The sequence below is a fragment of the Lactuca sativa genome, chromosome 4 (genome assembly GCF_002870075.4).
Source record: "Lactuca sativa cultivar Salinas chromosome 4, Lsat_Salinas_v11, whole genome shotgun sequence".
Taxonomy (NCBI): Eukaryota; Viridiplantae; Streptophyta; class Magnoliopsida; order Asterales; family Asteraceae; genus Lactuca; species Lactuca sativa.
The window spans coordinates 105,810,438-105,826,112 of NC_056626.2; the positions used below are offsets into that span (position 1 = coordinate 105,810,438).

Genomic DNA, 15,675 nt, shown 5'->3' on the forward strand with positions numbered 1-15,675 from the left:
AGATGACTAGATCATCTTAAACATCGATACCTCTCATCACTTTATTTTATCACACACCAACTATCTACCCATGTTCTACCCAATATATTTGTAGATAAAAATATATATACAGTTTAAAACTTGTATAAAATATCAACACAACAGTCACCTCAAATAAACAACTAATATATTTACACGTAACACATATTTTAAGGTAAATACTTCATATCTATGTGTAAATTGAAAGTGAATATACACTCACTTGATTTGATGATAATCGGGCAGCAATTCATTTCCTAAAACGATCGTTTCTAATAAAACCGAGAGTTTTATTGAGAAACCGGGCTTTGTAAAAGTCGGGCTTCGAAATCGAAAAGATAAATTTTCCGGGCTTCACGGGCACTTCATGGAGTATTACGGGGCTTATAATCGATATCGGGGCTTCGGGGGATGATAATATGAAAGAAATATGGAGAAAGGGGCTAAAAATGACAAGTTTTCAAAATAGCCCCGGGAGGTCTCGCATCCTTCTATTTATAGGGGAGGAGGACCGAAGGCTCGGATCTGAACCGAGGAGGGGATGGCACACGTCTGCGAGGCTCGGACCAGGTGGCTGCTTCGGCGAGGCTCGGACTGGTCAGCTGCGAGCTTCGGATTGGTCAGCAGCCTCGGTCCAATGAGAAGAGTCCACGTATGCGAAAGGGGTGTCCGAGGAGCATCCGCGGGGTGTCTCTTGCGAGCCTGTCCGAATGCGAGTGGACCGCGGACTTGGTCCAATCAGAAGACGACACGCGAAGCTCGGTCCTATCAGGAGGTGCCACGTGGAGGCCTCGCATGCGAGGGATGACGTGTCCGAGGTGACTCAACGAAATTTCTCGGTTTTGGGGATTTTTCTCGTTTTTCATGCAAAAACTTCTAAAATCCATAACTTTCGCATACGAGCTCCATTTTTGACGTTCTTTATATGCACGCATAGGTAAAATTACGTTCTACAACTTTCATTTAGACTCCGTCGGCTAATTTTGACTTTAATTTTATTATTATTATTTTTAACAGATCGGGACAGGAAATCCGTTAAAAATTCATAACTTCTTCATCCGACGTCCGTTTTCGTCAAACTTTTTACCGTTGTGCTACTAATGATGAGACCTTCAGTTCTCGTTTAGTTTGTGTCGGCTAAAAATCATTCGATCTAAAATTCAAGTTTTTAGTTGTCAACTGCTAAGCTGAAACTTCGAAAAATCATAAGTTCTTCATACGAAGTCAGATTTGGGCGTTCTTTTTATCGAAATTCTTGGTTTAACGAATACTACGGCTTTCGTTTAGATTACTAAGGCTAAAAAGTAGTTTATCAAAACTCACTTTTTACGACATTCGGCACCGTGCCGGTTTTGTCACGAAACTTCGACAGATCATAACTTCTTCGTTATAACTCGGATTTCGGCATTCTTTATATCCCAGAAATCCTTGTTTCGACCACTAAAACTTTATGTAAAGATATTGGGCTTCTCTCACACTTTAATTTTGACGCTTATTTTTATTCTTAATTAATTAAATCCTAATAATTAAGCATAAAACACATAATTCACATAATTCCTTTTCATTTCTTCTAAATGAGTTACAAAGGTTAACTTAGACCATTATGTCAATATTAATGTCTAGCCTAGAAACACGAGCGTTACAGTCAAGGCCGAACATCAGAGGCCACTCGACAAGATGCAACCATTGGATATTCCCATGTGGAAATGGGAAGATATCACCATGGACTTCATCACCAAACTTCCCATGACCGCGCGGGGAATGGATTTCATATGGGTCATTGTGGATCGTTTAACCAAGAGCGCCCACTTTATACCGATCCAGTAGAGTATATCGGTCGATAAACTGGCCGACATTTATATTCGAGAGGTGGTGGTGCGACACGGGGTGCCAGTGTCAATGATTTCAGACGGGGATGTGCGGTTTACTTCCAGGTTTTGGAAGAAATTCCACAACGAGTTGGGTACTCGTCTCCACTTTAGCACCGCTTTTCATCCGCAGACGGATGGTCAGAGCGATCGGACCATCTAGACTCTGGAGGATATGTTGCGGGCATGTGTGCTAGACTTTGGTGATAGCTGGGATAATTACCTCCCATTGGCTGAATTCTCCTACAACAACAGCTACCAGGCGAGTATCGATCGTCCTCCCTTTGAGATGTTATACGAGAGGAAGTGCAGGACCCCGATATGTTGGGGTGAGGTTGGCCAGAGGGTTATAGGGAGCACCGAAGTGGTGCTCAAGACGACAGAGAGGATCCAACAAGTCAGGACCAGGCTCCAGACTGCACAGAGTTGGCAGAAAAGCTATGCCGACAAGCGCCGTTCAGACCTGGAATTATAGGTCGGCGATAGGGTTCTCCTGAAGGTGTCGCCTTGGAAAGGCGTCATTCGATTAAGGAAGAAGGGCAAGTTGGGCCCCAAGTACAATGGACCCTTCAGGGTTATAGCCTGGGTGGGCAGGGTGGCATATCGGCTGGATTTGCCGGCCGAACTCAGTCACATCCACAACACTTTCCACGTCTCGCAGCTGCGGAAGTGTCTGGTGGACGACTCGGCGGTGGTGCCCCTATAAGATATTCAGATAGATGACAGCCTAAACTACATTGAGCGGCCTGTGGCGATCCTTGACTGGAAGTCGAACGATCTTAGGAACAAGAAGGTCGAGCTGGTGAAGGTGCAATTGCAGCACCGGAAGGGCTCAGAGTGGACATGGGAGCCGGTGGACGAGATAAGGGAGCATTATCCGGAGCTGTTCCGGGATCGAGTAGCAGACTACGAGGACAAAGTCTAAAATAAGTGGGGGAGATTTGTAGCACTCGGTTCCTGGTATGTATTTCATTAAAGTGTTTTTCAATTTGGACTAAGACTTAGCGAGTTGATGGACAACTCGTCGAGTAGTAGCGACTTGGACCCGGGGGTTAAGTGGCAGACTCGTCGAGTCGGCGGCATGTGTAACACCCTGTTTATTTATTAAATTAATTATATAATTAATTAATTAATAATAGCCCTAAAATAAATAATTATATATGCAGAGTGTTGGGTTCGAGGAGTTAATTGCCACATTTTTAGAAAACGAGGGTTAAAAGTGTGAGTTCGGGACTCATTTTATAAATATTTATGAAGACAGGGGCTCCGTGGTAATTATTTGGATTTAATTTGAAAGGAAAAGAGGTAGAAGGGCTTAGTATGTCATAATTAATATATTCGGGGCTAAAGGGTAATATAGGGAGTAGAATTGTAAAGATTTTAGAAGATGGGGGCTGTTTGGTAATTTATGGGACTTGATATGAGAAGGATTTTCAAGGCTAGGGTTTAAAAGGTAAATACAGGATTTATTTTGAGATGATTTCTGGATGAGGGGCTAGATTCGGCATTATGGAAGTAAGTTTGGGGGATCAGGGTATATAACCCGTCACCCTCCCGCTTCAACCCTACCCCTAGCGGCCTCTTATCAGCCACCACCCTCACCTTCTTATCCAGCCGCCGCCACCATTCCATTAGCCACTTCGCCATCGGGTTGTCACCACCACTGCCGGACGACGTGTCTAACCGTGGATAACCACTGAGAAAATTCGAGTGAAGCTGTACCGGTTGGATACCGGCGAAACTGATGTCGTGCTCGCCGTCATCATCCCTTCGCCACCTTCTGGCCGCCGCAACTTGTGGATGGAGGCGATGTGTGCGATCGGAGAGTCATCGTGATCGAAGAAGCAGTCACGTTCATTGTCGTGCGAGTTGGGAAACGATAATGTGTGTGTTGCTGCCATCGTTCAATCGATGGTTGGCCTACAGTCGCCGCCACCCTTCCTTTTCCGCCGATACATTGCAACCGCCGTTGTGGCGCCGCTGTGGACGTTAGTACCACTGTTGTTTCGCGGTTTACCACCCCGAAGGGGGCTGCTATGTGGGTTTCATGTGTGTTTCCGTATCTCAGTCAAGGTTGTGAGTGTTTCAGTCGACACTGTAGGAGCGTGTGGGTGAAGGGTTAACTGGAAAATGCTAGAAGACCACCATGGTGGTTGTCGCCAGGAAAAGCTTTTATGCCACCACTATCCATCGTGAAAGGTGGTTGTGGGTGTGTTGTGGTGATTGTGCCCATGTGTTGTGATGGTTCGAAGCTACAAGAGGGTTTTCTTGGCCGGAGATCCGAAGAAGGACCCCACCGCCACCACGAACCACCGTGGGTGGGTGTATCATGTGTGTGTGTTGCTTTTGGTATTTCCATTGTAAATTGTAACAAAAAAATGGAATAATGAGAAAGAAATTCGAAACCACCACCGGCCGCCGTGTCGGGTGGCGGTGTGCTTGTTGTGTTTGACTCGTTCGGATGTTTGGACAAGGGACTAAGAAACCCTAATGGGCCCAATGGGGATTAATGGGCTTAATGAACCCTAATGGGCCCAATGAAGCTTAATGAACCCAAAAGCCCAAACATGTGACTAATGGGTGTAATAAACCCTAAATGGCCTAAGGAAAACCCTAATGGGCTTAAGGACTTAGTTTTGGGCCTATTGGGCTAAGATGGGATTGGAAACCCTAATTAGGGTTTAGAAAACCCTAATATTGGATTTATGGGCTTGAACTTATTGGGACCCACTTTTGGGCTATTAGAATGGAATTGTGTGATTTAGCCCAATAACACCATATGACTTATTTAGAAGAATAATGGACTTAATGGATTAAGCCCTTAATGGGTTAAGTGAGAAACACTTAACCCTAATCGTCATTTTATATGAAAACCCTAATTTCACTTGGGTTTATTGTTGGGCCTTTATTGGGCCTTGATGTTTGGACTATTAATGGGCCATCCAAGATCGAGCAAATAGACTAGAATAATTATTGGGCTTTGTGGTAAGGCCCATAAGAGGAGTTGGGCCTAATTTGGAAAATTGGGCCATAGATGGGCCATAGTTTGGGCCTTAATGATTATATGATGTTGGGCCTTATAATGAGACCATGTATAGGCCTAGGCCTAATTTGGAAAAGTGGGCCATGTGTTGGGATTTGATTCCTAATTGACTTTGGGCCTATGGATTGGGCCTTGGGCTTGAATAAGCCAAGCTAGGGGTAATGTAGTAATTACCTAAAGAATGTACTTATGGTTATGTAGTGGGACCCAATTATTAATTGGGTGTTATTTTGGTGTTGACAGATCGGGAATCTGTCAGCCAACAGCTGAGGTCGAGTCTGCGGGACTTCAGCAAGTGTGGGATTGTGTCTTCGGGACTTCAGCAGTGTGAGGTGAGTTACCTTCCAGTAGCGGTGGGTCTACGGCCACAATGTCGGCCCACCAGTAGGAGTTGTATGTTAGATGATTGTCTTTGTGATATCATCTAGGTTTGCTACTACCTGATATGTTATATGTGATAGTAGTAGAGTTCGGTTGTTAGGACCGAAGGGTAGGCCAGACACCCCAGATATGTCTGACAGTATGTGATGATATGTTTATATGCTGACATGATATGTTATATGTGATAGTGGTAGTAGGAGGGGAATAGTCCCCAAGTTCGGTTGCTAGGACCGAAGGGTAGTTCGGACACCCCATATATGTCTGATAGTATGTTTATGTTATGATATATATGATAGTAGCAGTAGGGGTGGAATAGTCCCTGAGGGTCGGTTGTTAGGACCGACGGGTAGGTCAGCACCCCAGAATGGCTTGACATGGTATGTGGTATGATGAGGGAACTCACTAAGCTTCGTGCTTACGGTTTTCAGGTTTGGTTTCAGGTACTTCGTGTTTAAAGGAAAAGAGTCGGCTTGATCGTAGCGCATCACACTATGGTTTTCCGCACATGAGATCTTTGGGATTACACTCTGATATTGTTTCATGATAACATGTTTGATTATTTCTACTTTGGTTTTGACATGACATGATATTACAGATGTTTTATTACACTGTTGGTTTTATAATGACGTACTTAAAAATGAAAATTTTGGCCCGTATTTTTGGGACGTTACAGCATGATTCGACGAGTAGACTCTGGCTGGACAAACCCTAATCCAAGGGTTTGCACCCTATTTAAACATCTTATTCAACCTCCCTCATCCCTTATGCTCTCAGAATCCCCTCATATCAAACCCTAATCGTCCTTGGTGAAGATCTAAGGCCTCTTTGGTGGATTTTGGTGGTTGTGATCACAAGAAGGAAGGAAAAGATTGAAGAGTCAAGAGGAAATCAGAAGATCTCGAGCTTGTGCATCATCCACAGTTCTTTGGAGGTATAAAGCTTATACCTTGCTCCTCCTTGCATTAGATCCCTTTTTAGGGAGCTTTAGGGCTTTTATAAGCCATTATTGTTGACCAACCATGATTGTAAGCATGGTGGGGGTTAAGGTTTCAGATCTAGGCTCATTAAAGGGTTGGAAGGCAGAAAGGGACTGCCTTTGCACCCATGGAAAACCCCATGCAACCCAAGAGCTTCTTTTATGGTCTTTTTAGTTCATAATCCCATGCATGCATGAAAAGTTCGTAACTTTACGTGCTAGATCTAACTTAGGAGTCTAGACTTATCATTTGGACAAGTTCTGTACATCAGAAATCGAGAAATGAGACTTGGACAACCTCGACTCGGCGAGTTGTTCTTGGGACTCGACGAGTCTGAGGCTCGACTTCCCTTTACTGTTAGGGTTCAAAGGAACCCAGTGAGTGCTAGAATGGCCTTAGAAGGGTCTGGGGGAGTGACCCAACGCATTGGACTTAGCCATAGTCCTGGAGTTCATAGGACTCGACGAGTGCATGAGCAAACTCGGCGAGTCCAAGGCAATCTCCCAACTGTTGAAGGTAAACTCGACGAGCTGTTCATACAACTCGGCGAGTCAAGGTCAAGACTCGTTTGTAGAACGAGGATGAACTCGACGAGTTGTTTATACAACTCGGCGAGTCGGATGAAGGATCATTCGAAGTTGTTTTAAAAGGATAACCCTTCGAGTCATTGCTAAACTCGACAAGTAGAAGCGTGGAGAAGGACAGATGAAGGGTAGGGACACGACGAGTTGGAGGCCCAACTCAGCGAGTCAGGTCAACTGGAGGTTGACTTTGACTTTGAGTTGGTCAGGGGTAAAATAGTCATTTTACCTTAAGAATAGTTATTAGTGTCTGACTAAGTGTTTTATGGGAATTATAGTCGGAGGATCACCGGAGCAACAGTCAGACATCTGTCGATCAACTTTTCAACAGTCAGCCTTATGAGGTGAGTTATCTTCCAGTAGGGGTGGGTCTACGACACCAATGTCGGCCCACCAGTAAGTGATTATGGTTGAGATGGTTATCTTTGTGATAATTGTATGGTTGCTATATATGTGCTGAGTATGTGTTAAGTAATGGTAGGGAACACTAGCCCTAGTTACCGTTTAAAAGATATCGAGGACGATTATCGGTTGAAAGATATCGAAGGGGTGGGTAAAACCCATACATGTATAGTAGTATGATTATGATATGTCATTATGTGACTCAGTATGCTTATGTATGTTAATATGAAACCAATATGTTTATGACCCGTAATATGTGATAGGGATAGGGGTGAAATAGTCCCCAGATACCGGTTGAAAGATACCGAAGGGGAGGTTAGTTCCCAGATACCGGTTGAAAGATACCGAAGGGGAGACTAGCTCTCGATTATCGGTTAAAAGATATCGAAAGGGAGGGTAGCCCCCAGTTACCGGTTGAAAGATACCGAAGGGGAGGGTAGCTCCCGGTTACCGGTTGGAAGATACTGATGATTATGTGCTATGGGTATGATGGGGGAACTCACTAAGTTTCGTGCTTACAGTTTTAGTTTTGGTTTCAGGTACCTCTTCGTCTAAGGGGAAGGAGACGGCGGTGTAGCAGCGCATCACACACACACACACACCTGTTTTCCGCATGGAGCTTCCTAGGGATGTACTTTGATTTATTTTACTTTTGACAAAATGGTTTTATGGGGACATGTTTTGGATTACTGACACGTTGGTTGTGCAATGAGATATCATTATGAATGTTTTTATACCGATGGTTTTATGTTATAACTAGGCGAATGTCCGCGTGTTGCGCATAAACACCTATATAGTTGAAATCTTTACAAATATATGTTTTTTTAAATATAACAATAACGTTGTTGTTAAATTTGATATAATAATTCGTATACTAAATTGATAATATATTGATTATTTTGAATTATATGATAATATATACATCTATTATAACTGCATAATCTCAATCTTTTGAATGACATTTACTCACGGGTTACTCATGAATAAAATTAAACATAATATATGGTTTAATGTTATTTATAGTTGTTGTTATTGTTAATTAACTTTTTAAAATTTATTGCTTAAGGTTTTAATTTCTATCATTGTACTTATTTAAAACATCAAACAATTTTTTTTATTACAAATGTAACAATAATCATTTATATAGAGTTATTTTTAACTATTGTTATTGCAAGTTCTTTTAACGATTATAAAAATATCTTTAGGAAATATTTTAGTTAAATTGATATTACAATTTAGTTTTTGCATTTAGCACTAAAATTTATAACTTTTAAATATTCACAAAATATTCTTTAGGTTTTTTAAGTGAAATTGAAATTTAAATTGACGTTGACCTTGTAATGTTATATTTAAATTAACAATTTAAGTATTTTGTCCAAATTGTTCAAAAGTTGTAGATTTAAACTAATACTGGTTTACATACAATAACATATTAAATCTAATAAATTAAATATAATATGTTAAAAGTTAAAGACATAACTTTATAAGTAGAAGTAAAAATATTATTTTAATATTGAAACTTAGTTTGTTTATGATTTCACTTTAAGTTTGATATTTATTTAACCTTATTAACCAACTTATAATCATTATTAGAAAGATACTACAGTTTATCACTTTTAACTATTTACTAAATATTCTTTAGGTTGTTTAAGTTGAACTAAAATTTATATTTAAATTGATCCTGTAAGGTTATATTTAAATTAACAATTTAAGTATTTTATACAAATTGTTCAAAAGTTGTAGCTTTAAAATGATAATGATTTACATACAACAACATATTAGACCTAATAAATTAAGTATAATATGTTAAAAGTTAAAAACATAACTTTATAAGTAGAAAAAAATATATTCTTTAATATTGAAATTTAGTTTATATATGATCACACTTTAAGTTTTATATTTATTTAGCTTTATTAACCAACTTATAATCATTATTAGAAAGAAATTGAAAAGTTATGGGAGTTTCAAATGAATGTGGTGAAAGGAAAAATGAATGAGAGTTTCAAATGAATGTGGTGAAAGGAAAAATGTTTCCTTTATAATATAGTATGATTTATTTAAAAACGAAATTTTTGGCCTTGAATTTTGGAATGTTACAAAACATCTTAATTTTTTTACAAGTGAATATAGATATTAACCAAAATTCCACCGAATTGAGAGATGATTCATTTTATTGGCTGACCCCTTTATTTCATAACAAGGTTATAACCCGTGGAAACCACGGTTACAAAATTAATTAAATATTCATAGTAAAAATTCAAAATTATTAATCAATTATTTTATATAAAAATTTAAATACATTATTAATTAAGAGATTTTTTTATTAGTTATGTAAAATTATAATTATTGATTCAAATAAATATGTAATTAATTTATCATATATATTAGACTCTTTTTATTTGTGGACTAATGAAAGCAATAATATAAAATTTAAAATTTAAAATCCCTATTCTAATAAAAGAATAGTTTTATTCTCATTTTGACATGTGTCATTCTATTAGGCTTCTTAATTAATGCATATGTTATTCTCTTTTTGTCATGTGTCACCCTATTATGTCATCTAATTAATGCATGTCATTTATCAACCTATTGATTATTCATTTCAAAATTTCAAAATTTAAATTTACCACTCTAAGTACATTAAATTAATAATATTAGAATAAAAATTAAAATAAAATTAATACAAATTATAAAGTGATATAATTTCACATATTTATTTAAATCAATGATTATAATTTCATATAACTAAAAAAATCTCTTAATTAATAATTTATTTAAAATAATTGATTAATAATTTTGAGTTTTTATAATAAAAGTTCGATTATTTTTGTAACCGTGATTTCCACGGGTTATAAACTAGTAAAAAATAAATAGATTGACAAATAACATCACATTAATTAGGAGGTTTAATGAATTTAAAATAGAGAATTAATAGAATGACAAGTGACATTATATTAATTAGGAGTTCTAATATTATGACACTTGGCAAAAGACTACTCTTTTATTAGTATAGAGATAATTGCATTTTTAACATTGACTTTGAATCATTTAGGGGTATGTTTGTAATTTCATTTAAAAACTTCATATTAACTTATTGAATTCTTTAGAAGTTAATAAGTTTTGAAAAGTATTTGACAAAGGAAAGAATGCATTTTAAAACAACTTATATTTAAGCATTTGAAAAATCGTTTTTAAAAAGTTAGGATTGGTAACTTTTGCAAATTCATTATGTCTTATTGACATATTAGTTTTGAAAATGATCATTGTACATGTATAAACTAGTCAAACACTTTTTAATTTATTAACTTATTGATTTTTCCAATTACAATGTAATCCAAACACTTTTCTTTTAAACACAAAAAAGAAATATATTTTAGAAAAATCATAAGTTAATAAGTCCTTCTCAAAAGTCATTTTAGATGTTAAAAAGCAATTCCAAATATATGAGATTAACCCCCAATTTAAACATGCATTTGTTTGAAGCACGCTAAAGTTTTATCAAGGTTGGTTATAAACTAGAATTCTACATGTCGGGTTTGGTAGATGTTAGTTACTTTGCCACCAAAGAGCAAACGCAGCCCACATATTCGTATCTTTTAGTTATTAGATTTTGACATCGAACAAAGATCATGCCTAACCAAAGAAATTGTCATCTTTAACAAAACCGAATATGAAGCAGAATGAAACATAAAACAATTATAGAATCATCTAATAATCCATAGTACCACAAGGTGTTGCACTAAGAACCATCACTTTCGTTATGGGAATAAGATTCGATCTTGAAAATATATACATATATTGATGTTTCTCCAAAAATAAAACCGAGTGATTTGATGTTTTGATATTCTTATTTTGTTGCATAACCTTTACTTTTGATAGAAGTGGACGGCCCTAGTACTCCCAAAATACAAAACAAGATACTTTATTTAGATTTCTTGCATGTGAAGCTATCTTCTAAAAAAAAAACATGAACTAAATTCTGGTTTGCATGATCATTAAAAGTCTAAAAGATGGAATCTTCTTTCTCGTCCATTTCATTGAAAAAGGTTTTTAGTGGTTCTCTTGCGAACAAAGGTAAACGCAATCAATACCGTCCATTCCTATAAATAGCAACACCACCAATTAATTCATTCATCGTCGTTCGTACATATTTTACGATTTGGACATATTTGACCTTTTTCGGGAAATATAAAGCTAATGATTATTTATTTTTATTTTTATTTTTTAAATTTCAATCATGAACGGATCTATGTCATAGGACACGGACACAAATAGATTAATATTCTGAGACGTTTTAGGTTATTATATATAAGTATATATGCAATATTTTTATAGAAGCATATTATAATTGTTAGATTTATCTTTTCTTCTGGCTGGATGTCTTTGACAAAGAATAAAGAGAATAAATATATAGAGTTCTGATAACATATTTTGAGGTATACGAAAAGATAAGTATAAAAGTCAAACCAATTATATAATTAAAGAGACTGTTATAATTTTGTTTAAGCAATTGGAGTTTAAGAACATTTTAAGGTTGTAGCGTGAATCTTATTATATTATATTGTGTAACAAAATACTTACTAGATTTTTAACATTAACTTCATTTACCAAGAAGAGAGTTTATATTATTATTTGTTAAAGATTTGTATGATGATATTGAATATTTTGTGGAAAGTAAGCAAAAGAAAAAACAAAAACACTAAACTTAAAATTGACATAAAATAAATAAATATGTATTAAAGTCCTAATATTTTCATCGATTTGGCAAGAAAGTCTTAAATTTATATTTTTAACAGTAAAGTCCAAACTACCGACAATTTTTAACATTTTTACCCTTTTTTTCGGTTAGCCGGTAATTAGGACTTTATTGTAAAAATAAAATTTAAGACTTTCTTGTCAAATCGTTGAAAATATTGAGATTTTAGTGTATTTTCATAGCCCAAGAACTTTTAATTATAATTTCGTCGTCGCACCACTGTTTTTCTTATCATCATCATCATCTTTACCCTGATACAATCACGATCAGGGGAAACAGATGCAAAAGAGAGAGTGAGAGAGAGTGAGAAGACTTGTAAAACTTTCTTCTTGGTTCGCCGCTAAATCTTAAACTAAAAAGTGGTAACAGATTGTAAAAACACAAACAACACATGCCTAATAAAAAATATATGAATATGGAGAAAGGGTAAGGACACTTTTGGTTTTTTTCTAGTTTCTTAGTTCTCCATTTTTAGGACTGCAAAAAGCCAACACAGTCTTGGTTCTTTCTTTTTTTCTTGATTATCTCTGTTTTTCAATGTTGATTTGTTGAAATTAAAAAACACTATTTAACAAGAAACAAACGTTAAGAATTTCAATAGGATCTAGCTGACCAAAGCAGGTTCAATAACTGTTATGCTTAAAGACTATCATACCATTAAATTTTCTAACCAAAAAAGAGATATACACACTAAAGTCATATTTTCAACGATTTGACAAGAAAGTTCAAAACTTTATTTTCTGACAATAAAGTCTTAATTCACAATTTGAAAATATCGAAACTTTAATGCGTGTATCCCTAAAATAAAACACTATAAAGTAGAGTTTTTGTAGTCTATCACTTGTTGTCAACTACATCATAATCGATGCAAAAACCATATGGGCTTAATATCAGTTTTTCTGCAAGACCCAAAAGGCATGATCTTAAATACTTCAAAGAGAGACGAATGTTGGACCAAAATAGAGGTGCACAAAAAACAGAATAACATATTTATCTAGAAAATCGGTTCTAGGTCATACTAGATTTATCCGTATTACTGTTTGGAAATTATCAGGTTTTTGATAATCGGGTGGTTAGAGTTTAACCATATTTTTTCGATATTTTCTATGAATGTAGTCTTTAAAAGATTGAGTTTTGCTATACAAAAAGGCGTAGCGGCGCAGCTTGTTACCCGTTTGTCATCTCACTTGTTGTACGATGATAATTAAATTTATTTAATGGAAATGTTAATTTGGTTTTGAATTTATTTTCAGATATTTGAAGATCCGGATACAGTCTATTCACCTCTACACCCGAACATGGTCATAAGGTCGACTGAAGCACGCTAAGGCTCAACCGCCAATCCTTTTAAATCCAACGGAGGTGTTGGTCTTTTTTAAGAAAGTACCAAGTTCAAGCAGCCTACTTTTTGGATAAAATATATACAATTAAGTATTATTGGAGAATTATGTGTTACGAACTTGTCATTAATTATTTAAGCATATCATATATTTTTAGTTAGATCCTTCTTTTGATGTAATTTTATTTTGTGTAACTTTTAGCATGTTATTTATAAAATTTTGAAGAGATAACTTTTGAAATATTTATTTTGTTAGTATAAGTAATGTGGTAAACATTTAGCCTCTAGGAATGCAGTTATCTATTTGTCACCTTTTGCGTATTATTTGAGTGTTGTTACTTTTTTATTATTTTAAATTACTTTTTTGATAATTTTAAAAGACTATTCAAGCCTCCATGATTTGGACTGGTTACTGGTTAGGCCTTTTTGGGTCCAAATAGGTCCAGGTTCTAGGGCTAGGTCTGACTAGAGGTTTATATGGGCCGGATACGTGTGGTTTCAGATTTTATTTTATCCGGATATGATAAAACCATACTTTGCTCAATCGGATTTCTGATAATTCCGAACTTATTCGGATTTTTGTTGTAGATTATAGGATCATTGTCCAAAACCGGCGGATATGATACTTATTATTATTATTAGAGTTTTTGTCCATAATAAGGTTACTGAAAAAATTATTTATAATTTTAGTATGTCTTCGAAAATATTTACCACATTAATATTAGTATTAAGGAGTTGATTTTTCCACCTTGACTTTTGTTTAGTCCACTGAAAATTCATGAGTTGTCAATATTGCCCCTAATTTAAAATTTTAGATATTAAAAAGAAAATATCTCTAGCTAAAATCTTGTAAATTTTCGATTTTTCCTCACAAATTAGTTCCCATAAAATTATGTACGCAAATTTATTTTTTTCAATCTTTTTCATTAGTTACACCATTGTTATTTTATGTTTAATTTTTTTTATGAACGAAACGATCCATATTTATTTATTACTTATTTTTTTTTGTTTTTTTTATATTTTCATACCATCGCCTCTATATTTTTAAGAGGTGTTAGCAAATAAAACTATTACAAAATTAGTCACTTAGTAAAAGATTACAACTTCAAACTAACATATATAAAATAACAAATATAATATTGACCAACAAAAAATATTTTAAACTAATGCGTATCAAAAAAATTCTTCAATTGGGTATCTTCGAGTACCTTCCAACAATAAGATAGTATTTGTTTTCGATGATGTAAATGTATTTGGTCTTTTTAAATGTCGGTGAAATAAAATACGGTACAAAAGTTTTTTTTGTTTTTGTTTTTTCCATTTCTTTAGTCTTCATAGACAAATGTTTGTTTTTTAAAGTCTTTATAAAAAAAACTGACGATGTTGGTAGAGGCGGCGGAAATGGTGGTGGATGTGGCACAAGTAGTGGTGGTGGTGGCGGAGGTAGGGGTAGGGGTGGTGTGAGAGAAGGTGCAGGTGGAGGTGGTGACAAAGATGGAAGTTGTGACGGCAACGACAATGGTGTTGATGGTGACAACGGTGGTGGTGATAGCGGTGATGACGTCATTCGTAAGGGAACAAACAATATCACAAAAAGTTATTACTTAAAAAAATAATAATAAATAAATAAACTTTAAAAATCAAGAGCTATTTTTTGTTTTATTTGAAAAAGATGTCAAAAAACTCTTTTATGTCTGATGTCTTCTGAAAAATAAATATTTTTTTTCTCAAATGTCTTTCCGTCAGTAGACATAAGAGGTTAAAAAATGTTATTAAAAATTAAACAACACCTAAGTAGTCTTTTATATGTCATTATGTTTAATTTATGATGGCGAAAATTTGATGAGGTTTGTGTAAGAAAAATGGATATTTAAAATAAAAAAATAAACAGAAAAAGAAAAGATAAATAAACTGCTATTTTGAAAAAATAAAAAAACAATAAAAAAAACTGAAATAAAAACTATTGTTTAGAAAAATATTAAAATAAAGGGGAAAGGAAGAAATAATCACATATTTAAACTAAAAAAAACAATAAGAAAAATTGAAAAGTAAACAAATATGAAAAGAAATACTAAAATGTTAAATATTTTTGAAATTACACTAAAATAGAAATATTTTTTTCAATCACCTTATTATGGACAAAAACTCTTTATTATTATTATTTTTTGAATTTATTCAGGCTTTGATAGGATTTTTTTCGTATAAACTATCAAAGATAAAACGGACCTACAGTTTTGTAAAATTTTGAGGTTAATTAATAAGAGATTTTTTATAAACAACTTTCTTATAAATCGAAAAAAGACTGGATTG

General features: G+C 35.1%; 1 protein-coding gene across 1 annotated transcript; it reads left to right on the forward strand.

Moving 5' to 3' along the window:
• The first annotated feature begins 11,280 nt into the window (after positions 1 to 11,280).
• On the forward strand, positions 11,281 to 14,981 carry LOC128133487 (uncharacterized). Its single transcript, XM_052770952.1, has 2 exons — positions 11,281 to 11,344; positions 14,695 to 14,981. The coding sequence occupies exons 1-2, from the start codon at positions 11,281 to 11,283 to the stop codon at positions 14,979 to 14,981; spliced, it is 351 nt and encodes a 116-aa protein (XP_052626912.1).
• Positions 14,982 to 15,675: the final 694 nt, after the last annotated feature.

Excerpts from the sequence above, each read along its gene's own strand:
- LOC128133487 (XM_052770952.1), top strand. The coding sequence starts at position 11,281 with ATGGAATCTTCTTTCTCGTCCATTTCATTGAAAAAGGTTTTTAGTGGT. Across the intron at positions 11,345-14,694 it reads TGGTTCTCTTGCGAACAAAG|TCTTCATAGACAAATGTTTG; the intron begins GTAAACGCAATC and ends CCATTTCTTTAG.